At 45.1% G+C, this 26,544-nt stretch overlaps 1 protein-coding gene across 1 annotated transcript in view; it reads left to right on the top strand.

Annotated features, from left to right (window-relative positions):
- The window catches only part of PGM2L1 (phosphoglucomutase 2 like 1), a 50,559-nt gene continuing 24,015 nt past the window's right edge, over positions 1-26,544 (top strand). The window contains exons 1-5 of the mRNA XM_065834073.2: positions 1-366; positions 15,031-15,198; positions 21,250-21,356; positions 24,075-24,159; positions 25,818-25,901. Coding sequence (XP_065690145.2) covers positions 256-366; positions 15,031-15,198; positions 21,250-21,356; positions 24,075-24,159; positions 25,818-25,901 — 555 coding nt within the window. The 5' untranslated portion in view covers positions 1-255. The remainder of the gene's footprint in view (positions 367-15,030; positions 15,199-21,249; positions 21,357-24,074; positions 24,160-25,817; positions 25,902-26,544) is intronic.

The following is a 26,544-nucleotide window of genomic DNA, read 5'->3' as shown; positions in this document are numbered from 1 at the left end:
GGCGGGCGGTGCGTGGGGCGCGCGCCACTACCGTTACCGGCTGAGGCGGCGGCCGCTGTCGGGAGCGTTGGGCTGAGGTAAATAGCGCCCGCCTCCGGGAGCCCCCGGCTCTCTCCGCTTTCCCCGCGTACCGGGGCGCCGGCCCCGCCTCCCTCCGCTCTTCCCCTCCCTCAAGCGATGCGCGGTGCCGCGGCGGAGTGAAGAAGCGAAGCAGCGGAGCCTCCGTCGTCTCCTCATCATCCACTCCCCGCAGACATGGGCGAGTGCGGAGCCCCCGGGGACGTCAACTCCAACGTGCTGATCTCCTGCAGCACCGGCGATGCGCAGCTGGATAAGGCGGTGTGGCAGTGGCTGAGCTGGGACAAGGTGGGTGTGTGGCTCCGCCTGGGGGTTTGTCCCCCCTCCGGGGTTGTTTTGTCATCTGTCCCATCGCGTGTGGTGTCACCTCATCCCACCCGGTGCTCTGTTCGGTTCCTTCTCCCTCCGCCCTCCCTCCGAAGGGCCCTTTCCCCAGGGTTTGGGGGTGGCAGGTACCCTTTAAAAATAAAAAAAAACAGCTCTCAGCATCCGACCAAATCCAAAAAATGCTCTTTGTGACTAAAATTCTAGGAGAGGGGGGGAAAAGTGAGGTCATCCAGGGGCTGTACCTGAGGAAGGGATGCGATGATGTCATTTTACTGGCACATGGAACGTGGCACCTGCTTCGTTAAGGCAGAAAGGCGCGTCTTGTGAAATCGGGTTGAAGGTTTGTTGCGTGGCTTAAAAATGCAGTTACGAGTCGAATGGCATAATTTTGGTTTTCTTAGCTTCCTGAATGTAATGCCCTCCCCAGGAGAGAAACATCTCCAGAGCTCTAAGTTCTCCCATGCTCCTTCCTTTTCAGCTCCAGCAAGGTTTGTTCTGATTAAAACCATCCAAAGCAGATTTGAGGCCATAATAATTAGATATTGAATGTTATTTTGCTTAAATCATTGTTGAAAGGGTTACTTTTTCAGCTGATTTATCAAAACATCATGGCCTGTGCTTTAAAAAATACCTTGGAGATGGGGGAGGGTAAACTACCAGTTCACCAGTGCTTTAGGTTTCTGTCTGTGGCTTTTTTCTTTGTTTTTCTTTTTAATGAGAGTGGTTGTCAATGTGTTTATGCCGTTTCCTCTAATTGTGTCCTGTCAGGATCAAAGCAGAAGGGCTCCAATTCTGCATGATAGCCCTTAGATGAGCTTTCTGCTACTTGGAGATATCCCCTCTTCTTTTGTTTTTGCAGGAATTAACGCTCGCCATCTGCACATTTTGCGCTCGGAGCTGCTGTTGTGAAAATATCTGCGAATTGTGGCGTGGGGGAGGGAAGGAGTGGAGAAGGGAAATAACATTCCTGATAATACACTTGATAACCCAGGCTGAACTCTAGTAAATAGGGTTTTTTTGGTTAGAACTTCTGGTTGGTGTATCAAAAGGGTTTTTTTAAAACATATTAGTATATGTTTATCTGAAAAATGTATGAAGTAGGAGAACTTACACTTGTTAAGATTACTGAGGAAGAATACTTGGATTAAAACCAGCAATAGCAAAATATTCTATAGCTCCTTCTAAGGCCAAAATTAACCAGTAAAATACAAACTGAAGAGTCAGTTTGATTGTTCCTGTTTACCCTTCCTTCCCTAGGTGATAATCATGACCTTTCCTACGACTCGAACTCATTACTCGGAGAGATTTCAAAGAGAGTTCCTGTGAATTTTGAGAACTCAAAATCACCTGGAGAAGGAGGACTTGACCATGGGGCTGGAGCCGTGGGTGGTTCAGAAGCTCTTCCAGTTGCTCCGTAAAGGGTGTAAAAGAAAGAGGTGAAGGGATTGTGGGATGGGAAGGTGAAGAGAAACCAGCAAGTACAGGATTATTTGCCCAATACCCTTGTATTTCACCGTAAACCCAAGAAATGAGGTCTCTTGATGAGGAGCTGCTGTGTATCACCCCTTCCCTGCCCACAGTTTCCTTGGTTGTAGGGACTTTTGCTGCCTCTGATCAAGGAAAAATCTATGCGCTATGTTCACAGCTGTATTTAGCTGTGGGGAGCTTTTGTCCTCTAACGTAATTGAAAATTACTTGCTGTAATTAATTCTTAGAGCGGTGCTCTTCATCCATTTTCATTTGGGTATACGTGCTAACCTTTTCTATAATAAAACTGTGATTACAGCCTGGGATGTGGGTGGATGGAGGAAACCTGACTGTATCATGGTCCTTCTGCTTTCCTCCTTTCTCTCCATCTTCATTAATGCTTCTAGCAACTGGCTTAGAGTAACTCACTAACAAAATCTCTCTCCATTCTCACTCCTTAATTACTGCGTGTTTACTTTTTTTGCTTTGAGACATGTTTAGAGGCATAAGGCACCCACCTTCTTGGTAAACTATCTGAGCAAATATTGTTCTATACTTTCTCCATTTAACTCCTCTTCATCCACTTTCTAGCTTTCCTATTGTACATCCACTTTCTAGCTTTCCTATTGTACTTCCACATCTGTCTTAGGTCTCCTAAAGGAGTCTGGCTTGTGTAGAAAGCTGTGTCAGAGCAGTTGTCTCTAAGAAGAGTGCTTCTCTTTAGAACAGGTGTTTGAATTTTGGTTGTAGTAATGATTTGATGTGCTTGTCTTAGGTGGCTTTATAGACTGGCAAGAATGTGGCACACGCAGAGTGACACAAAGATGAGGTGTTCCCAGTACAGTAGCTGAGCGTTTGTTGTACGTAGCAGCAGAGGAGGTTTTGGTGTAAGTCTGAGGTTCAGATATTGGCTCAGCAGCCAGTGGGAGAGAACATTATGATTAAGATCCTGATCTACTTCATCAAAAACATGATCCCAAATAAAGATTCACAGCTTTGCCTACGAGGCAGATAACAGGTAACCTCTTCCTTTCCTTCAGTAAGTCCTCAGGCTGTAAAAATAAGCCTAAGCTCAAGCTGTTGGCTGATGGTTTATTCATTAGCCCTGTAGGATTGCAGACAAGACTCGTGTTTCCTGGGCATGCTCAGTGTCATGTGGCTTTTCTCATTTTCAATCAAGATATGGAGGAGTGTTTGTACACAAACTGTTCCCAGGCTGTGGTGAGGCCTGTGTGGGAGAATGGGATGTTTTGTGGTTATTACAAGGGCACTGTTAGAACATCACATGGTGGAAAAACTTAAATTAATTCTCCTGGAGCTGTTTGTGCAGACCTTTCTCATTTCGTTTTACTAATTCCTGGACTTATGGTCAGTGAACAAATGTAGCATGGAGAGCTTCCTACTTGCTAACAGGGTGGCTTGGTTGGTTTTAGGGCTTTTTTGGAATGCCTCTTGGTGTTCTTTTAGTTTTTGTGACTTTTAAGGTGCGTTTCAAGAGGAAATGAACTTGGTAGTTAGAGACCAAGAACCTGCTCCTGCCATTCAACTTGCAATATTTTTTATTATAAAGGTGTATTTGTAAGAGTAAAGGTGTATTTGTAAGAGTAAAAATGGGAAAATAAAGTCAAGAATTTGCCACAAACAAGAAGAGGAATTATTTAAATTTACATGCATGCGTTGCAAGCTCTAACATTGAAACACAGCAGATAAAATTGTGGATTATTCAAATAGTTGATTCTGGGTATGCTGGGGTACAAACCCCATTTTGTTACAACCAACAGGGTGTAAACAACTCAGTGAAATGGGGGAAGCTCAGAAATAAGTACTGTGCTTTAGTGCCTGTTCGAAGACATGAGACTATATGAATTCCCTCAGGATACTCTTGAAGCTTATACTTCATGGCATTGCTGTCTGCATTGATAAATGAATTACATTTCTGTCTGTGGTGTCGTCATGGAGGAAAGGATATTGCAATTTTGTGTTTACGCAATTTAACTTCCAAACATCAGAAATAAGATTTGAGCATTAAGATTTGATTGGTATCGTTTGGAACTTGCTTGTGTCAGGCACCTCTGAATTCATAAATATAAGTATTCTGTATGATGTAGGATCTTTTGTGTTTTTTTCTTTTTTTTAACAGCTGGTCTACGTGTATTTGGGTGGTTTAATGATTTTACAGTGTTGTGAGAAATGGATCTTTTTTTTATTCTTCATAGATCATAATGAGAGAATTGCAGAAAGAAGGTAATCTCACCCTTCCTTGTTGCTATACTTTCCCCCTCCGTACCTGCCTGAGCTGGCACAATATTCATGCAGCTCTTCAGGCTGGCGGGGGGGAAGGGAGTGGGTTTGTTATTGATCCGAGTCGCTGCAGCTGCATAAATGTTTTTCCTGACACAAGAAAAAGGAGCCAACACATTAGTGGGAGCAGCCTGGGAAGGTGAGAACCGCCTCCTTCAGCAGCAGTGAGCTATAAAGCATTACTACAATAGATTTCAATCCAGTTTATTTAAAAAAGAACATGCAGAAATAGCTGTAAAAAAAGCAGTTATGTAAGGTTTTTTGTTTCTTGTTTTCTGTTGGACTGATATAAAAGAGGTGGGTTGTCTGCTGGCCTGTGCTGCTGGCTCCTGGGGAGCCCCACAGCACCCAGCTTCCTCTGTGCAGCTCAGATTTATTCATAGCTACACTTCATATATGTATATTTATATATATGTGCATATCATATATATATGCACATACATTTTAAAAAATAGGTCCATGATGGGGTATGGAAATGGTTGATGGTGTGCTGCTCCCTTTTTCCATGACTCTGATGGGCGTCTAGCTGCCTGTAGGACCGCAATGGGTTGTGGAGATGGAAGGTGGTATGCAGAAACCTTCATCTATGGCTGTGGGAGCTTCCAGATGCCTGTAGGCCTGTAACTGGGTGTGAAAATGGAGGAAAGGGGCAGAAATCCTTTTGTCCTTGGCTGTGGGGAGCTTCCTGCTGCACATAGGTCTGTTATGGGGTATGTAGATAGTTGATGGTGCAGTGCTGCCTTTGCCCTTGACTTGGAATGATAGAATCATATAATAGTTTGGGTTGAAGGGACCTTCCCAGCTCCCCCAGTGCCACCCCTGCCATGAGCAGGGACATCTTCAGCAGCTCAGGTTGCTCAGAGCCCCGTCCAGCCTGGCCTGGGATGTCTCCAGGGATGGTTCAGCCACCACCTCTCTGGCCAACCTGGGCCAGGCTCTCACCACCCTCAGGGCAACAGTTTCTTCCTCATGTCTGGCCTGAATCTCCCTCCTTTAGTTTAAAACCATCACCTCTTGTCCTGTCACAACAGGCTCTGCTCAAAAGTCTGTCCCCATCTTTCTTCTTGGACACTTTTAAGTCAGGAAAGGCTGCACTAAGGTCTCCCCGGAGCTTCTCTTCTCCAGCTGAACACCCCAACTCTCTCAACCTGTCCTCCCAGCAGAGCTGTTCCAGCCTTGGATCATTTCTGGGGCTCCTCTGGCCCCTCTCCAGCAGCTCCATGTGTGTCCTGTGCTGAGGACCCAGAGCTGGACCAGCACTGCAGGGGGGTCTCACCAGAGCGGAGCAGAGGGGCAGAATCCCCTCCCTCCACCTGCTGCTCACGCTGCTGGGGATGCAGCCCAGGACACGGGTGGATTTCTGGGCTGCAAGCGCATGTTGCTGGCTCATGGCCAATCTTTCACCCCCAGCACCCCAAGTCCTTCTCCTGGGGGCTGCTCTCCATCCCTCTATCCCCGACCTGGATTGGCACCGGGGGTTGCCCTGACCCAGGTGCAGGACCTTGCACTTGACCTTGCTGAACCTCGTGAGGTTCACGTGGACCCACTGGTCAAGCTTGTCCAGGTCTGTCTGGATGGATCCTGTCCCTCAGACTGGTCACGTGCGCCACTCAGCTTGGGGTCATCTGCAAACTTGCTGAGTGTTTGCTTGATCCCACTGTCATATGCAGGGACAGGATTTGGACTCGATGATCCTTATGGGTCCCTTCCAACTCGGGACATTCTATGATTCTATGATCTATAGCTATGGGGAGCTTCCAGCTGCCTGTTGGTCCCTGATGAAGTGCAGAGAAGATGACTGGTGTGGAGAAGCCTTTGTCCTTAGCTGCGGAGAGCTTCCAGCTGCCTGTAGGCCCGTGATGGGGTACACACTAGCTCAGTGTCCTAGCAAAAAGGTGCAGTGCTCTCCAGCTGAGTAGTGGAGGCTTTGGTCTGGTTATGTCCATATCCAGGGCTGCAGCTGTCAAAATGGGAGAATCAACAACTAAAGCTGTCGCATTCCATCACCTTGGACCTCTCCTGCCTCCTTGCTTGGGAGCTCTCCCAGTCTGCTGCCAAGGCTGTCCATCCCATGTCTTCCTGATGCCCAGGAGACACCTGTCGTGGGCCAGCTGTGCTACCCACCTCCCAGCGACATGAACTACCACCAGTGTTCTGATCACTGCATCGCTCGTGATGGTGTCAGGAGCTCACGTGGGGCCCAGCCCAGAATCACAGAATGGTAGGGGTTGGAAGGGACCTCTGGAGATCATCCAGTCCAACCCACCTGCTCACACAGGGTCACAGAGAAGATCACACAGGATCCCAGGTGGTTTGGCTGTCTCAGAGAAGGAGACTCCACACCCGCTCTGGGCAGCCTGGGCCAGGCTCTGGCACCTCCCAGCAAAGCAGTTTCTGCTCATGTTCACATGGAGCCTCCTGTGTTTCAGTCTGTGCCTGTTGCCCCTCACCCTGGTGATGGGCACCACTGAACAGAGTCTGCTCCATCCTCTGACACCCACCCTGAGATACTGATCATCGATCACATACCTCTCAGCTTCTCTTCTCCAGCTCAACAGCCCCAGCTCTCCCGGTCTCTCCTCATAACAGAGATGCTCCAGACCCCTAATCATTTTCATAGCCTGCCGCTGGACTCCCTCCGTTGTCCTTAAACTAGAGAAGCCCATGGCTATCCAGGGTAAAGGATGGGGAGCTCCCTCTGCTCGTGGATGTGAGGAGTTTCCAGCTCCCTGCATGACTGGAATGGGACACAGGTAGGATATTTGGATACTTAGCTCCGGAGGGAGAAGACAGGAGTGTGCTGTGGTCCAATCCCATCCCTCTCTGGGTGTCCGGTGATGCACAGGAGAAGCAACAAAGGAGGAACAGCCACCCTGCCCTCCCCTGCCTGTCACAGCCCTTGGTGTGCCCATCTGTGGCTGCCTGTGTCCCCAGCTCCCCTGTGACACTGGCTGCCACCAGTGTTCTACCTGCTGTGACACGGCTACTGCATCACCGGGGTGATGCCAGGAGCTGGTGGCTTCTTGCTGTGGTGTGGCCCTGACATCACTGTGACATGGCTCTCTTCCACCATTCAAGCAAAAAGAAACAAATATTAATAGAATTATAATAACAACTGATAATGCTGGGGAGGGAAACTCAGTAGCTGGAGCAGTAATTTAAAGAACCTCAGCAAAGATTAAAATAGGCCTTGCTGCTTTTAATTTTATCTACTTCCCAGTTTTAAAGACTTGTGTTGCTGGGATTTGTGTGTTAAACTGTGGAATAAAAATGCTTGTTAAGTTGATCAAAGGTAATATTTCACACATTTAAGATTAAAGACATGTCCAGTGCTAAGCCCTGCATCCACATCTTGCTGGGCGCACTGGGGACATCTCGGTGTGAACCGCAGGACTCGTGTCTTACTCTACCTGACATGAACCAGAGGTTTTACCAGGGACTGTCCTGTGTTACACACTTCAGTTGGGCACTGGAACAAAATTATTCAATTAGAAGGTCTCTCTGAACACCAGAAAACACTTTTTTATGATGAGGGTTGCCCAGGGAGGTGGTGGAGTCTCCATCCTTGGAGATATTCAGTAGTTGTGTGGACACGGTCCTGGGCAAATGGCTCTGTGTCCCTGCTTGAGCAGGAGGGTTGGTAAACTTCACCTCTGGAGGTCCTGTTCTGTGAAACAAAAGTCTCCTTAAATTTGTTTAGATAAAACGTACAAAAATCTTCCACTAAAACAGAAGTAGTGAAATAAATGCTGACAGAAATACGACCTCTCGTTTCCTGGATGCAATCCTGCCTTGACCCTTGGGAAAAGCAGAGAACCAAGTGAAATCTGCGTGCTGTGAACTATTTCAGGTGGTTGAACAGCGCAGTGATGTGACCTGCTTTGCCTGTGACTTCGTGTTTTGTACGCTGAGCCACAGAATTAAATTAAAGGACTTGAAGCTCTACTTCTATTTGTTCCTCTTGCCGTTAGCGTTTGATCTTGCGTTGTCTGTTTTTCTGAAACACAATTGTGGGCCTCTAATCAGAGGATTGCTATGATACTTTGGATGTTTTTTACAATGCTTGCAGGTTTCCAGGTTCTGGTGTTCTTGAAAATACATGATGATGTGACTGTCCCTCTCAGAGGGCAGTAGCACATCAGTGGTACAGTCTGTGAATGGGCACTATCATTAATAATTCTATATGGTATTTGGCTGAGGATTGTCTTTTATGGTATGTGCGGCCTCCCTGCCTCAGGAATACCTTGGTCTTCTTAGTCCAAAGTGCTGGTGGGGTGATGTTTTGGTAACGTGAAGACTTGAGTCCCATGTACATGGGTTGTATGACATATGGGGGAGGTATAGGGCCTTGGGGGACAGTATTGGAGGACTGGTTTTGATGCATGGAGCGAAACTATTCCACAGTTCACTCCAGACAGGCAGAATGGCTGTAGACTGTACCTAAAATGTTCTTTCATCCTGGCTTCCTCCACCCTTCTGGGCTACCAGACAGAGCAGACTGTTCCGGAGGTGTCGTCACTCACCGAGGCACCAAATACGGGAACAAAATGGAACAAGACAAACTCTCAATGTAAATGTACCCCAGTGGATTGGCAGGTACAAGGGATGTTCTGTATGGAACCTTCTGCCTGTCAATACAGTTCCTACAGCAACGTATAGAGGCCGTGCTTTGCTCTACCATCCCCTTCCCCTCTCCCGCTGCAGTAACTGGCCTGAGGAACCGCCAGCCTGCAGTTACCCAACTGATTTTCACAGAAGAATGTTGGTGTGGTTGCTGACTAGAAACCTAACATTTCTTGCTTAACAAGAAGAAACAAACCCTACAATTTCCAAGAGAAATTGTGAACAAGAACTTGATGCAAGGCCCACTGCTGGTCTTAAGTTGTGTGGATGTATAAGGTGATTCGCTATAATACAAGCAATGCTCTGTTTCTCTTTGTTAGGAGTTCCTACAAATAGATGCTCTGGTGTGTTTTGATCTTAGGGACTAAGCCTGATTTAATTTGGGGAAAAGCTTAAAACAATTGCTGGTAAAAAGCAAAGGCATAACTTGATGCGCTTAATTTCTGGCTGTCAAATTTGCTGAATTATAAGCAAATTTGAGATCTTTCCCCACCCCTTCTTTCTTCCAGGCTCTTTATGCAGAGAGTGTCTGAAAAACAAAGCACAAGTGCTATGGGAGTTGTAAACTGCCACTTATTTTGACAGGATATTAGCTTTGAAACCTAGCTCTGGCAATAAGTACACATTATCAACGTGATTGGGAGTGAAAGAACCAGTAAGGAATACTCAGCTAATGCCCTGGTACTTTAATTCTCCAGTTGTTTCACATTATGTATCCTGATGAGCTACAAAAAAGTGTGATTCTGTCTCAGTAAGCAATTGTGCAGTACACCGAAAACTGAACGTGAGGAAGCATAACATTGAATTCAGGAGAGAATATATTGGTTTTGTTTAATAAAACCTCAGGCCTTTCTTAGAAGTGTTAACGTTGCAGAGTCTGGACTCTTACCCATGCAGTGCCCTGTCTGTCTCCAGTCCAAATGTGTTTTGTTTCCATTTCTTTGTGATAACGAACCTGAGAGGCCTCCCTGAATGTACTTGGTAGAGTCACGGTGAAATGGGATAGGAAAACATTGCCTGACCTCTGGTTGCTCTTCACTTCCCACGTATCAAATGGCGAGCCCCAAAGCTATTTAAAAATTCAGAATGCTTCATGAATTTCCGTCTTAAAATGGTAGATTAACGTCTCCGAGGGCTTTCACATCGCGTTTGTAGGTGCTGCTGGATTCTGAGTAGACGGTTGAGGGCAGAGCTGCTGTTCAGGGAGAAGCAGATGGGCCAGGGAAATGGAGCAGTGGGGACATTCAGTGACATTCCATGAGGACAGGGGGAATGCAGAACATGCTGCGGGAAGGAATTATTTCCCTTTACTCGGCGCTTGTTACCCTGCACAGATACTGCGTCTGGTTTTGGGCCCCCCAGTACAAGATAGATATGGACGAACTGGTGCAAGTTCAGCAGAGGGACTGGGTGGTGGTTGGAGGCTGGAACACTCCCCCTGTGGGGTGACACTGAGGTGCTGTTTTTCTTTCTGAACCAACTGGAGAGCCACAGCCAGAAACCCAACTCCAGCCCAGAGACACCTCCTTCCTTCTCTGTCCCTCTTCTGTCCCCAGCCATGTATGTTCAGGTAGCACCAGCCTCTCCTTCCAGGGCCCTCCTGGCTGCTGTCACCTTATCTGCTGCCCAGAGCAGAAGCAACAGCGTCTGTTGCTTCTCGATTGCTGCTTTGTCCTGCCTCCTGACCTATATATATATATATATATATGTGGCTGTAAGGGGTGGGCCCCTATGGTGTGGTGGCTGCTTGTCTGTCAAATGCATAGAAAACTGGTTGGCTGACAGCAGCAGCTTCTCCATGGGATGTAGGTCTTGCCCCCCCTTTCCCCAATGCTGCCCTCTTCGCTGCCCTCTTTGTTTTTTGGATGTTGATCCCTATGCGCTTAAAGACCCCTTCTCTCTGCCAGGTGCCTTTTCTACCAGTAAGTAATCCTCTGAAAACCAGTAGCAGCGTGGGGCTCAGAGGCTTTGATGGGTCTGTCTCTCCCCTTTTTTTGGGGGGGACAGTCAGTGCTGCTTCTGCCAGACATGCTACCTGGTGCTGAGCTTGGGCCTGTGCACATGCATTCCTATCAAATCGGACCTCACCACAACCACAGCACTGAAATGGACTCACCCTCTGCTTTTCCCCCATTCCTAAGCACTTCCTAGTGTGGGATATCCTAATTACTGGGATATTCAATGTGCCCTGTGGCCAAGAGGCCAACAGTACCTGGGGTGTGTGAGGAAGAATGACCAGGAGGCCGAAGGATGTTGTTATCCCCCTCTGCTCTGCCCTGGTGAGGCCACATCTGCAGAACTGGGTCCAGTTTAAGGACAAGGAATCACTGGAGAGAGTCCAGGGAGAGACACAAAGATGCTGAGGGGTCTGGAGCATCTTTGTGCTGAGGAGACACTGAGAGAGCTGGGGCTGTTGAGCTGGAGAAGAGAAGCTGAGAGGGATCTGATCAATGGGATCAATATTTCAGAGTGATTTTATACTGTTGATGTCCACACACTGCTTGACTTCAGAAGAAGCACGAAATTCTGTGAGCTCTTCAAATCACTAAATCCATGAGAAGAATTTGAATTGCTATATTAGAGCCATTTGGGACAACAAGGCTATCTTAGAGTGTTGCTTTAACTAAGGAATGACTGGTTTTGTATGAAACAACCTAGTTTATTCCTGCTTGAGACAAGAAGCTTTAGGGAATCTTGTGGGGGTTTTTTTCTGTGTGTGTGTTTTTTATTTTTTTTAAAATATTTTTCTTTTTTTTTAATTTTCTCCTCCCTCCTTTCTCTCCCTCCTTTCTCTCCCTCCTTTCTCTCCCTCCTTTCTCTCCCTCCTTTCTCTCCCTCCTTTCTCTCCCTCCTTTCTCTCCCTCCTTTCTCTCCCTCCTTTCTCTCCCTCCTTTCTCTCCCTCCTTTCTCTCCCTCCTTTCTCTCCCTCCTTTCTCTCCCTCCTTTCTCTCCCTCCTTTCTCTCCCTCCTTTCTCTCCCTCCTTTCTCTCCCTCCTTGCTCTCCCTCCTTGCTCTCCCTCCTTGCTCTCCCTCCTTGCTCTCCCTCCTTGCTCTCCCTCCTTGCTCTCCCTCCTTGCTCTCCCTCCTTGCTCTCCCTCCTTGCTCTCCCTCCTTGCTCTCCCTCCCTATTAAAAATACTCTCCAAGCACCGTAGCTGATAATCCCTGGGGAACCTCTCCTTTCCTTCACCAGGTTTCTGCACCGTGATTAACCGAGCTCACTGCCCTACTAATCCAGGCAACAGTTGAGAGCGGGCACTTCAGTGGCTCTGAGTTTGTGTTTCCAAGCTAATTGAGTTTGGTGCTCGCACCACGCTTGGCTTCAGAAGCCTGAGAAATGCTTTTCTAAGCAGTGATTGCTTATAGTTATTTTGGAATATATCGATGAACTACTTCAAGCTGCTGGTGAGGCGCTCACCTCAATGTCACATAATTGCATCCGTAGGTGGGAATGATGATATTTTCTTGGAAATTAAGAATATAATGGAGTGCTGCATAGCGCCCTGTTTTTTTGAGTTTGCAATAGGTTTAAACGTCAGGAGTGGAACCTGTTGTTATCTTTTAGCCCCACCTGACCACAGCGCCTCTTGAAATTCTCAGTTTAGTACCCACACTGCAAGAAGCTGAACTGGTCCATAGGCTTTGAAGCTCCAGATTGGAAAAAGGAAAAGCAAGAAACAACGAAAAGTGATAAGGAACGTGCCACGGAGGGTTGTGATAACGGCTGTCGTGAGATCAGCCTCTACTGCTATAGGATGTGTAACCCAGAGCGTGAGACCACGTCTTCATTTATATCAAGTCTTGTAAAACTCCTCCTTTCTGTTGCTCCAGGAGTTTCAGGTCAAGTGTGAAAACGTTGAGATTTTCTTCTTTACCTTGTTGCTTATTTTTTTGCTCCTTTTCTAATAGCAGGAAATTTTAGCAACCTGAGCAGATAAAATGTTGGCTGCCTCATTTTGCCTTCCCTAAGAAATAGATAAGGTAACTTCAATTAAAAATGCGGGTTAATCAATTTGTAAAATTGCTTCAGGAAAGCCTTACCTCCGTTTTGCAAAACTCCTGCCCATAAGCTATGTAATGTACTCCACATTATTCTTGCAGGCAAGCAGTACAGCGTGTCCTAAAAAGCCGTTAAAGACGCTGTGCAATTTAACAACCTTATTTTAAAGTAAAACTATCTATTGAGTTATGATAGTGTGAAAGGAGGTTTTGGTGCACTCTTCCCTCAGACTCTGCTCACCGTTAGTCATTTGTTTTCCAGCTGGCTGCCTTTGAACAGCTACAAGAGAAGCATTCACTTCTGGGATTTAATATTTGTTGCGCCCTGTTGTTTTTGGTTTATTTTTAGGCCTTTTTTGAGCAGTGCTGTGAGTAATGGCTCACTCGGCTCGCCGAGCCATGGGAGAGCTTCAACAATAACGCTTTGCCATTTTAAGGCACAAAGGAATGAGAATTTCTTTGAAATGCACGTGTCTCGTGTTCAAGATCTGTCAGCAAGCAGCAGGAATAGTTTCAGATTTTGAAAAGTTTTATTGAATATTATTTTTCTTTCTCTAATGACACTTTGTGCAGCTCATTATCGTGCTTTTCCCAGCCTTTTTCAAATCCTCCCGGAGACCATTTCTGTGTGCAGAACGTGTTTCCCTCCGCCACAGGAGCTGGAGCTGGCTGACCTCTGTTTTAAATGTCAGGGGTGCTTCACCTTTGCCTTTCAGATTCCATTTGCCTTTATTTTTAACCCTTTCTTGGGACTTCCCTTGAAGCAACAGCGTGTTTGAGAAACTCTTGTGCTTCCAGGAGTCGTGGCTTTTTACAGCTGCTGGGTTAATGCTTGGACTCGAGGATCTTCAAGATCTTTTCCAACCAACGTGATTCTATGTGTCCATAGGAGCTGTGAAGTGGATGTCAGAGTTTCTTGATGACCAAATGAATTTATAAAGCCTTCAAAATCCCCGTGTTATAAAATAATGGTTCTTACTCATTCCCTCCTTTCACAATCAGCATCCTATGGGTAAATTGCTCCGTGTTAGTACATTTTGTAAATACAGACATGATATTCTTACATTCTTTGTCAAACAAGACTCACCATCTCACACTTTCCCCCAGGTGTCCCCAGGCATTTCCAGGATAGTGTGGTTGGTATTACCATGGCTATCTAATTCTAATCATAGGTAATTAATATGCAAGTTTCCCTCTTTGGTCCCATTGTTTCCTAGCGTCAATATTAATTGAGGGTGCAGAATAACTACGAAAAGAACAAATAGCGTGTATATACGTTTGTTTTGTACACATGGAGGTTCACAGCTTTGACAGTTACGCAAGTTTAGGAAAATACTGAAAGAAAAGAGGGAGACTTAAATAATCAGCGTCTCTTATCCACCCTTCTATGTAACATACTGTGTGCTGCAGAGGATTGGCTCAGAAACATTCATAGCATCGTAGGTTTTCCCACCTTAAAGTAAATACTTGAATTAAGCCACTCAGAGACGTATAAAATCACTTCCTCAGCTATGAACGGGAGTAAATGTATTCTCTATATATGCAGATGACAAACACATTTTGCTGATTTGGGGGCAAATCAGAAAGCAAACTGCTACTTCTGTGTTCTCTAAGACCAACAATACAATGACGTTTCACTGACACCAGCACTGCTTTTGGGAGCAGAGATTTGAGGGTTTGCGGTAAATAGGGGTTTGACTCTTGTACCCACCTCGCTAACGCTTAATGTAATTTGAAAGGGAAACCTTTATAATTTGTTTTACCATCTCAGCTCGATTTTATTGTGCCTGTGTGCAGACCTTTCCTGCGGGTGGGGAGGAAGGAACTAGTGCTTTGAAGTGACTTGTTTTGGTCTGTTTTCCAGCAGATTGAGAATTAATTGGGGCTACCTGCCCCAAAAACCTGTTCTAAAGTCTGTGCTTCTCACTTAAACCTTCCAGCTACATAAAACCTGTATTAATGACTGGACAGACACTTCAGCATATCAATGGCAGTAAGAGCTCTTGAATCTTGTATAAATAAGGACGCAAGAGCTCGTCAATCTGGTATAAATAAGGATGATACAGAAAAGAGAATACAATAGAAATGAGAGCTACAATGAGGTTTTGTACAGATGAGCGTTGTATAAGACAAGAACTTGTTGCCCAACGGAACTAGGAATTATTTACAAACAACGAGCCTATAGTTCAGATCCTGATTTCAAGCACTGAATGAAGACCTTGTTCTTCTTTTGCAGAATCAGAAAACGAAAGAGCAGATCGAAAACTTGTTGCAGAATGGAAAGCATAAGGAGTTACGGGACCGGCTCTGCTGCAGGCTGACCTTTGGGACCGCCGGGCTACGCTCCGCTATGGGAGCGGGTTTTTGCTACATTAACGATCTCACGGTGATCCAGTCAACGCAGGTAAGCTGATTAATTCCAGAGGAGACAAGCAAGTGGTTTCCCGGTGAATATTTGGGTCATACGTTGTACAAACTGAGCAGGGAAGCAGGAGAGTGGTAGCATGAAGTGTTCAGTACTGGAGGAAAATCAAGTGGTTTGAACTGGGTGTCCTAGGAGGTAGAATAGAATCACTGCCCTGGAATTTGGCCAGTCAGGCCTATGAGTCAATGATGCTGTTCTCAAGTTGGAAATCATTAGCTGTCCAAAGAACTTTTAGTATTTGTCAAAAACTGAACAAACCCAAAAAACCCCAAACAACAACCAAAACCAAACCAAACCCCGAAAAACAAGAAACCAAACCAAAATGAAGAAAACTCAAAGCAACCCCATCCCCAACCAAACAAGCCTATTCCTTCAGTTTGGGCCGAAACTGTGAATAACTGTACAAAAATAGCAGGTTTTACTAAGAAAATGAACAGGGAGTGAGATGAAAAATCCAATGTGGACTGATTGTGGAGAACATCTGTAGGTTGTTGAGCTTTTGGGGAACCCTTCCAGTAACACTGGTTGTGCTACCTGCAATCGGGCCAGGTAGGAAATACCGTGGTTAAGTGCAGTTCTGTAGCTCTTGGCTCTTTCTAAAGTAAAGATGCGAGAAGATAATTTGAAATACAAACTGAAACTCTCAAACCGCAAATCTTACATTACATATTGTATCAGATCGATGATTCAAGGTTTATCGATAAATTTGGGTTAGAGTTGGTTTAGGTTGTTTTTAGTTGTTTTGGGTTCTTTTGACTTGCTGTTTAACAACCAGAAATACCATTTTCTGGCCTTGTTTCTTCAGTATCTTTTCCCCTCCTTTTTCCCTCGGTTGGTTTTGGTCTTGCGTGCAAGAAGAGGGTGGAAAATGATCAGACTCTTCTCAAGTTTCCCTCCCTGCTTCTCTTTTAAGCAATGTTAATGAGTTGTATGCGTGGTGATTGTTCAAGTAAATCAACCCATTAATTAATATAAGGCTTAATAATCTCTGCTTTTCATCGATGCGATTTTGCTCAAGGGCAGACAATACATTGTTTCTCAAAGAACTTGGTCCTCAGTTGTCTCATCTCTTTCCCCACATTTTCAATAAACACCTTTGAAGGACCAGTTGATGTTGATTTAGTTGATCAAAAGCGCTCCATGCTCCTTTTCTCTAGTTCTGTCTCATAGCGGCTTTCTTCTTCAATTTGGTTATTGTACAGCACCAGGGTGCTTTGCAGCTGATGTTTCCTCTATCAGTAGATTAAATATCATCTCTTCACAACCAAACTTCACAAGAAATTAATTCAGACTACGTTTGAAATTCATCTGATACCCAGACGTTGAACACGTGGAAGAAGTGTCTGAATTTGAACATTTGTCTTCTTAAACTGCCATTCCTGCCATCCATAGTCGTTCTTGCATATACTTCATTAAGCAAAAAGCAATAGGATTTTTAATCTGCAAAATCCAGCATTTCTCATCTCAGTGGGGACAAGGAAAGAGGATTCTTGAATCCTTTTGAAAACAAATAGCATGGGTCGGAAAATAGATATTGAATATTTCCTTCCCTTAGGAAGATATACAATGCAAATGGGTTTGGGTTGCACATATTCAATATATTTAAACATCTTATCTTTTCCTACCTTTAGTCTTTATTATTGAAAAAACAATGAGCTGATGTATTTGTAACCATTGCACTTGGAACATCAATTTTGTTCTGATAAATCTACCGAATATTATCTGCTTTGTCAAGTACCTCTTATAAACGGAGCTTCAGCGTGTGATTAAAGGTGTTTTAGTACATGATTGACAAAGGGTTGATTAAAACCTCTCATTTATTCCTGTGCACTTAAACATTTTGCAACAGTTGTCTCTCTGCAGGTTGATTCTCTGATACGAGTCCCTGAGCAGACAGCAGTGAAATCATTTATTGAAGTATTGCTAATGACTGACTTGTGCAACTGGAGCTGAAACCGAATTCCCAGAGCTGTCCTTGAAAAAAGAGAATGAACATGTTGCAGGGTTTAAACCCAGCCGTATAGCTGACTATTGCTTCTCTTCTGTATCATCTTGGGTCTAACAGAGAGTTTTCTTTAGGTTTCTACCCTCTAAACTGGGCATATCTTAGAGTGATGCTTCCTTTGCTGATCTGAGGATGCCAAACTCATCTCCTACAAATACCGTCACGGTAGGAACAAAACTCACTGATACAAACTGAAGAGAACAAGAAAAAATCATCTCAAATCAAGTAGTTTGCCAGTGATGGAATTGTTAAGAGCAATGAAGTTGCTTTCACCAAGTCCAGTTCCCTTCGAAGCAGAGTAAACACCTCAACAACGCGCTGGAAGAAGCTGATACCGGTCGCTTTACTTTGTGGCCTGTGCGCTGTGTTGATTTTGGAGCTGCTCGCGCTCCCGGCGCCTGAGCGTTGCGTGTTGCCTTTGTCTCAGCGCCGTGCGAGCGTGACCCATGGGGAGCGTTCGCCCGTACGCATTCTTGGCAGAAAGCGAGCAAATTCCTTTTTGCTCAGCAGGGAGCGTGTTTGCGAGCTCGGTTTCGCTGGCTTCCGAAAGTGAGAAACTGGCTTGTATTCATTCCCTTCTATTTTTAGTTGTTTATTAATGCCATATATCAATATGTAGAGAAAGCAATCTCTGGGAAGCTGATTAAAACTTGTTTCTGAAGTAAACGACAGCAGATTTAATTACTCTGGGTACTTGTTTCGGAAGCTCATGACAATGACATGAGCAGTTTTGCTGAACCAAACGTGAAAATGGGCAGCCCTGTCTTTCTGTACTTGTTTTTACCTGCTACGGGAATAAATGGCCATTCAAAAAAGGACATTTTGGTGTAATTAAAATACTTCTTTCTGTTAAAATAAACCTAATGAAGCGGATGCTGTGTTCTTCATTATATTGATATCACGAAAAGCCAGATCTGGAAAGGTTTAGAATATCCAGAAGTTGCTTTTGTCTCTTGTGAATATTGTAGATTTGTAACCTATGCCTAAAACTGAGGTTGTTCTCCTTTTGCCCTCCTGAACCAATTACTTTTATTAATAGGCAAATAACCCATCTCTGATCTGCACAATGACAATAACCACTCATCTTTGCATCATTGCTGCGAGTTCCCTGTTGCTCTGTAAGCAAATCTTATCATAATAGGTGAAAGATATAAATAGTGGACTTCATTCCATCCCATTCTTGATAGCATCGCTTTCCCCTTCTCTTTTGAAGTTGCTCATAAAGGGCTGGACATGCAAGAGGATTATTTAAAACGTGGCTGTAGGAGCAGACTAGATCTGTCTGAATGTTATATATATATATATTTGTAATACTTCACTGTTTTAGGCCCACTCAGGTGGTGCTGCATTCGTATGCTGATTAAGAAGTTATTAATAATCCCCAGGTATGTAATGGCAAGGTACAGACTTGGCTGTCTTCAATTTAGAAGCAGAAATGAGGTGGGGACGCTATCAAAACCCGAGTCTCGCAAAAAGGAAATAGAAATTCTTTAAATTGAGAAACTTAGGAAAGAAAGGTCATCTTTACATTTGTAAAGAGCGTTTTGTGGTTTGTAACGCATTGTCTTTATGCACGTAGTGTTAATCGTTCTATCTGAACTTACTTTGGTTCATGCTGCTGCTAACTGGTTTATTTCCTGCTCCTGACTTGTAGTTTGTCTGAGATGCTCCTGTTTCTTCTGTAAATCTCGTCTTTTTTATGGTTTCTTGATGTTTGAGGAACTAGTTCAGATAAAACTCCGCAATGTCCTCCGGCCTCACGGTACCGCTCGCCTACATAAGGGATCCCTTGTCAGGAATCTGCAGTTCATCCCTTTGAATGTTATTCAGTCCTTTCCAGTCAAACTAAAGCGAGTTTTCCCCATTTCTCCATCTCATATCTCTCTACCAACTGTGAATAAAAGGTCCTGAAGTCACCAGGGTGGTGCGAACTTGTTTGTGTATCAACGCATCTCAGTCCAGCCTGCAGAGATCCCGCCATGAGATGAGATCCCACCATGGCAAAGCTTCCACTTCTCTCAGCATTCAAAGATTTGTATTGATTTGAAAGCTTTCCTCTCTCTCTGAATCCCCCGCAGCTGAAATCCATCTCTAAAGAGATGCCCGTACCCACTTGTTCACATTTGAAGCACATTATTTGGTGGAAAGGGCAATAATCATTATTAAAATGGCTATGGTAAGATGATGGTGATGTGTTTCTGTTAGAGAAAGCCGCTTTTCGGAGCGAACTGTAGCCTCTGGAATCTTCTACCAACAATAGCGGTTCCACCTCTTTGTGCAAAGCTGCTGATCCATCCTGAGTTGAGGGATCTCCAGAGAGAAGCGAATGGAGAAGCTGGAGCACCATATAATGCACTTTGTCAAAGAGCACCCATCTCCTGATTCAAAAAGAAGAGGCAGCCGAGAGGCTGTTGGATTTATCTCATCTATACATTTACACACATATTTCTCTTCACCCCTAATGTCTTTTAAAAATATACTTTCTTTTCCCTGTGTGGGGCTCTCCTCTGCTATCTTGCCATTGGAAATGTGCTACCTTGATCTATAGAAGACAGCTTGATTTCTGCTGTTCTATCTACATAGTATATAAATTGAGGGCTTTAAACTGTCCACCTGGAGCAGGTCACGTAAGGATGAAGCTTCCTTTTAATGCAAATTTAGAACTAATGCTTTGGAAACGGTGCTGAAAAGGTGTCGTACTGTGAGCACAAGGATGGATTAGCACAGACTCATACCAAACTTACCTTTGGCATTCAAAACATGGATTTTTTTCAATGGGATGCTTAAGAAGATGGTTTGAATCCCTAAAAGCACAGTACGGATTGAAACCAAGCGTTGGGGATTGAGACCATCATCAGCAAATTTGCTGCTGACACCAAGTTGGGAGGGAGTGTGGAGCTGCTGCAAGGCGGGAGTGCTCTGCAGAGGGATCTGGATAGACTGGAAATATGGGCCGATTCCAGTGGGATGAAGTTCAACAAGGCCAAGTGCCGGGTCCTGCCCTTTGGCCACAACAACCCCCTGCAGCGCTCCAGGCTGGCACAGAGTGGCTGGAGAGCAGTCAGGCAGAAAGGGACCTGGGGGGACTGATGGACACGAAGCTCAACAGGAGCCAACAGTGTGCCCAGGTGGCCAAGAAGGCCAATGGTGTCCTGTCCTGTATCCAAACCAGCGTGGTCAGCAGGACAAGGGCAGTGATCCTTCCCCTGTGCTCTGCATTGGGGAGGTCACACCTGGAGTATTGTGTTCAGTTCTGGGCCCCTCAGGTCAGGAAAGAGATTGAAGTGCTGGAGCGGGTCCAGAGAAGAGCAACAAGACTGGGGAAGGGACTTGAACACAAGCCCTGTGGGGAGAGGCTGAGGGAGCTGGGCTTGTTCAGTCTGGAGAAGAGGAGGCTTAGAGGTGAGCTCAGCACTCTCTAGAACGACCTGAAGGGCAGTTCTAGCCAGGGGGGGATTGGGCTCTTCTCCCAGGCAGTCAGCAATAGGACAAGGGGGCATGGGCTTCAACTCTGCCAGGGGAAATTGAGGCTGGAGATGAGAAAGCAATTCTGTGCAGAGAGAGTGGTCAGCATTGGAATGGCTGCCCAGGGAGGTGCTGGACTCACCGGCCCTGGAGGTTTTGAAACTGAGATTGGCCATGGCACTTAGTGCCATGATCTGGTCAATGGACTGGAGTTGGACCAAGGCTTGGACTGGATGATCTCTGAGGTCTTTTCCAACCCAGTCCATTCTGTGATTCTGTTCGCTGCTTGAGGATTTTGCTACCTCAAGCTTTGCTTACGCTCTTTGCTCACTTATTATTGTACTACTTTTGTTTCCCATAATTATTGCTCCATTTGCTTTCATTCTTTCGATTAAAAAAGATAAAAGATGCTTTTGTGGGCATCATTATTGATATTTTTGCTGAGCTGTATTTTGACTAGTGACGTTATGTCCTATAGAACAGATAATTTTTAAAGCTTGTGTGCGCTGCACTAAAACTAATTCTTCTTTTTTTATCTTTCTCTTATTTTTTCCTTCCAGGGGATCTACAAGTATCTGGAGAGGTGTTTTTCAGACTTTAAGCAGAGAGGCTTTGTTGTTGGATATGACACACGAGGTCAGGTCACCAGCAACTGCAGCAGTAAGAAGTATGAGTATTGATCACATTTACCAGCCTAGAAATTATATTGTGCCTTTCAATGCATCACAGTTGAATATTTTGGTCATGAACTGCACCGTGCTCTTTCCCCTCCCTTAACCCATGTAAATTATAATTGAGAGGCATGGACTAAAGCTTCTGTAATAGCAGTTGCCAGAAAATGGGGAATGTGAGGCTAATTGTTTCACTTAAAGAATTTACGAAGAGAAACTTGAATGTGAAGGTATAGCTTGAAATCCCTAAATGTTCACACATTATTGTTAACACCGTTGTTATTTTCTATGATCTGTCTGATTTAAACTTGTTTGGGGAGAAGAATTCTACCTGCAACCCACTGGGAACTGGAATTGTGATACCCATGCTCTTGATGTGTTTCCCTATTGGGAATATTTTACCTGGAATGCTTGAAATGGGAAGTTCTAGTGATGTCAAGCTGCTCTTTGCGAGGGAAGGGGAGTGAGGATCTGTAAAAGAACCACTTTCTGATTTCGTGAGAAATCCTAATCCCTGGTCATTGGGGGAGCAAAACATCTTGGGGATAAAAAAGGGGGGGTTATGCACAGCTTAGAAATGTGCAAGTGTAAGAAAAAATGTTCCTTTTCAGCCACATAAAGCTTGGAGTTTGGACTTGACGGCCGAGTTTCACATATTGAAGGAGCAAATCAGTTCTCAGCGACATGTTTCTTTTAACCCTTGGCTGACATGCAGTTACAATAGTGCTAAAATGGAATTATACCTCCCCAAAAGAGTGGTTTTGGTTCTATGGGACATGGCAGATGATCTATGTCCCATAATTAAATAGGTGTAAAACATCCTGATACACCAAGCAAAATTTCAGGAGTGTCAGCTACAAGCTGAGCTCTCAAACTCTATGAAGTGGTTTTGGGTTATAGAGAAATTCTGAGGAACTGAAACTTAAGCATCCAATACACTCATCGTGGGAGATAAGCAAATATTAATGCTTGTTTGTAAAAATGAGTGAGCAGAACAGACTTAACCTGTTTGATCTCTCATCTGTTTTGACACTGAGACTTCCCATTAACTGCTGAGCTGAGTAGACCTGACTTGAAAAGAACAGTTTAATATCAGTTACCTGAAAGAGAGTTTCCCTGCTACTTGAAAGCAAACATTTATAATAAAAGCAAAGTTTAAAAACACAGTTTCTAGTCTTTCTAGAATAAGCCTGTGCTTGTTTTCAGAAGCATATTTTAGGACTAGATGTGCTTTGTGGATATTTCCCAAGCTGCTGCACGGCTTTGCTGTGTGGGATGCTGAATCCTTTCCCAGACCTGCTGGTGCTGACATCTGGTACTTGAAACTTCCTGGGAGATGGGTTCTGTCCTTGAATGAAGGACAAGCGTCCCACCAGTAGGTTCTGTATCTTTGGGTTTGGTATCACTGCTTTATTTAGGTGGTTGGCTGAAGCGCCTTGTGCTCTTCAAGCCACAGATTAAAACACCATCTTGGATTCTGCAACCTTAAAACTCTTCCATTCACTGTGTAAACTGCAGGATCCTACTTTTAGTGTAATTAAAAAAAAAAGGGATTTAAGAAACAAGTAAAATGAAGGTTATAGTCTAGACAATAGAGTAGTGAGGTGGGTTGCAAACTGGTTTAAAGAGAGAAGCCAGAGAGCAGTGGTCAATGGTGCGGAGTCCAGTTGGAGGCCAGTATCTAGTGGAGTGCCTCAGGGGTCAGTACTGGGGCCAATATTATTCAATATATTCATTAACGATTTGGACGAGGGAGTTGAGTGTACTATCAGCAAGTCTGCTGATGACACTAAGCTGGGAGGAGTGGCTGACACTGGAATCTGTGCTGCCATCCAGCGGGACCTGGACAGGCTGGAGAGTTGAGCGGGGAATAACCTGATGAAATTTAACAAGGACAAGTGTAGAGTCCTGCATCTGGGCAGGAACAATCCCAAGTTCCAGTATAGGTTGGGAAATTACATATTAGAGAGCAGTGTAGGGGAAAGGGACCTGGGGGTCCTGGTGGACAACAGGATGAGCATGAGCCAGCACTGGGCCCTTGTGGCCAGGAAGGCCAATGGCATCCTCGGGTGTATTACAAGGGGGGTGGTCAGTTGATTGAGAGAGGTCCTCCTTCCCCTCTATTCCGCCCTGGTGAGACCCCATCTGGAATATTGTGTCCAGTTCTGGGCCCCTCAGTTCCAGAAGGACAGGGAACTGCTGGAGAGAGTCCAGCGCAGGGCAACAAAGATGATTAAGGGAGTGGAGCATCTCCCGTGTGAGAAAGGCTGAGGGAGCTGGGTCTCTTTAGTTTGGAGAAGAGGAGACTGAGGGGTGACCTTATTAATGTTTATAAAGGGTGAGTGCCACGAGAATGGAGCCAGGCTCTTCTCAGTGGCAAACAATGATAGGACAAGGGGTAATGGGATCAAGCTGGAACACAAGAGGTTCCACTTAAATTTGAGAAGAAACTTCTTCTCAGTGAGGGTGTCAGAGCCTGGCCCAGGCTGCCCAGGGAGGTTGTGGAGTCTCCTTCTCTGCAGACATTCAAAGCCGCCTGGACACCTTCCTGTGCGACCTCACCTAGGCGTTCCTGCTCCAGCAGGGGGATTGGACTAGATGATCTTTCGAGGTCCCTTTCAATCCCAAACATACTGTGATACTGTGATATAGTAATGTAAATGGCTATTGGATTGTCCTCTGTTGACTAAATGCTTTCTTTTTGGTGTTGTTAGACTTGCAAAGCTCACTGCCGCTGTCCTGCTGGCCAAAGATGTACCTGTCTACTTCTTTTCCACCTATGTCCCTACACCGTTTGTGGTGAGTCATCTTCTCTTTCTTTTTCATTGTTGAACCACGCAGCTAAGGGACGATTGGAAAGTTTGCTAAAAATGGCAACTAGCAATTTGCTTCTCAGAAAAATAAGGGCTGCTTCGTACGCTTGGCTCTTCGAGGCTGTGAAAAGAATGTCGCTGAATTTTTGTGTATGCGGATGGGCAACAGAATCCCGTTTCGCTCTGGGCTGCTATGTGAGGGCAATAGTGATTGCAGTCCAGGCTTTGTTAGTTACAGGTGAAACATTCCTTTATTCTCTACTTAAACACCTCTGTGTAATAAGAGTCAAAGATGAGATTTATGTGTGTGTGAATATACACACTGTATGTTTTTGGATGTAAGACCCCTACTGCTTAGAGTGGAAGAAATGAAGGATTGCCTCTGCTTTTAATATCTCAAAAAATAGAGCTTTCTGTTCTCCAGAAGCTTTTTCTTGCAGCATTTAAAATCCCTATTCTGCAAGATTTTTTAGTGTGCTGTGGATATTGTTTGGAGGGGATGACTGGAATGCTCTGTAGTTAGGAAAAAGGGCAAGTGTGGAGTCTTGGATCTGGGCAGGAACAACCCCAGGTTCCAGTGTAAGTTGGGGAAGGAGCTGTTGGAGAGCAGTGTAGGGGAAAGGGAGCTGGGGGTCCTGGGGCCAGCAGGGTGAGCATGAGCCAGCACTGGGCCCTTGTGGCCAGGAAGGCCAATGGTACCTGGGGTGGGTTAGAAGGGGGTGGTCAGTAGGTCAGAGAGGTTCTCCTGCCCCTCTGCTCTGCCCTGGGGAGACCACCCCTGGAATATTGTGTCCAGTTGTGGCCCCTCAGTTCCAGAAGGACAGGGAACTGCTGGAGAGAGTCCAGCGCAGCCACCAAGATGCTGAAGGGAGTGGAGCATCTCCCGTGTGAGGAAAGGCTGAGGGAGCTGGGGCTCTGGAGCTGGAGAAGAGGACACTGAGGGGTGACCTCATTCATGTGTACAGATATAGAAAGGGTGAGTGTCAGGAAGATGGAGCCAGGCTCTTCTCAGTGACAACCAGTGGTAGGACAAGGGGTAATGGGTTCAAACTGGAACAGAGGAGTTTCCACTTAAATGTGAGAAGAAACTTGTTCCTGGTGAGGGTGTCAGAGCCTGGCCCAGGCTGCCCAGGGAGGCTGTGGAGTCTCCTTCTCTGCAGACATTCAAACCCGCCTGGACCCCTTCCTGTGGAACCTCAGCTGGGTGTTCCTGCTCCATGGGGGGATTGCACTGGATGAGCTTTCCAGGTCCCTTCAACCCCTGACATTCTGGGATTTTGTGAAATACCTGTAGCTTGTTTTTCCAAAAGCCTTTTGATGAATTCATTCTATTCCCACCTGTTTTCTGTTCCTCAAATGCTAGTGTAAACTTTCTTTAGTTGGCCAGTTAGCAATTTTGTTTATGTGATTGGGAAATAGAATAATCTTCCTATGCAACAGAATAAAACAAGCTTTCCCTCTATTACTAGCTACAGAAAAGGGAATGTTACACATTCATGTATACAATTTGCAAATAAACTAGTGAAACATTAAGAGCCGCTTCTCCTGTGACATCCTATTGCATAACTGTCCTAATAATGTAATGTTTTTTACGCCAGCTGCAGAACTCTTGGGTAAACTGACACTTCTGGGTTTCTTCTATAGCCCTACGCTGTTCAGCAGCTCAAAGCTGTGGCTGGTGTGATGATCACCGCGTCCCACAACCGCAAGGAGGACAACGGATACAAGGTGAAGCTTGAACTTGTCGTATATATTGAGCACAAGTCTGTTTCGACATTCCGTACAGTCTAATCAGCAGCTGAAGAAATGCTTAAGCGATTATATGTTCGCCTCTTAGACTTAAAAATGAGTTTAAAACTAAGCTAGAGCTTAGGGAAATTAGCCAACACGGTATGTAACTGTGCAGAAGATGGTGATGGTTTAATGGGTGATTAATAAAACTGTGTGCTAGTTTGTTGCTCACTTTAAGGTTGTTTTTCTGGGCATTGGGAGAGAGGCAGGCGGCTTCATTTTGAACACTTGGAGCAGCGTAACCATCTAGAACAGCAAACGTGGCGTATGTATTATTGTAACGCAGTTTGTCCTTTCTAAACTTGAGAAGAACCTGAACTGGAGGAGAATCTGACCTAAACTCTCAATGTAGCGTTCTAGAAGCTTAGTAAGAGGTGAGTAATGGCAACGATAGGGAAACCAATCTGACTCTGCACAGCGATAACTCAGACAGGTGATTGTACTGCGCTCGTCTTCAGCGGAACAAGCTGTAAAGTACTTCACTAGCCTTTACTTCTGCTTTGCGATTGCAATGAATAAGAAAATAAGTCACATCAGTTTTCCAATAGCTCCATTTATCAAGAAGCTATTACGTTTGTGT

Source organism: Patagioenas fasciata, chromosome 1 (assembly GCF_037038585.1).
Source record: "Patagioenas fasciata isolate bPatFas1 chromosome 1, bPatFas1.hap1, whole genome shotgun sequence".
Classification (NCBI taxonomy): Eukaryota; Metazoa; Chordata; class Aves; order Columbiformes; family Columbidae; genus Patagioenas; species Patagioenas fasciata.
The sequence above is the reverse complement of the archived record's forward strand: the minus strand, read 5'-3'. Positions and strand labels throughout refer to the sequence as shown.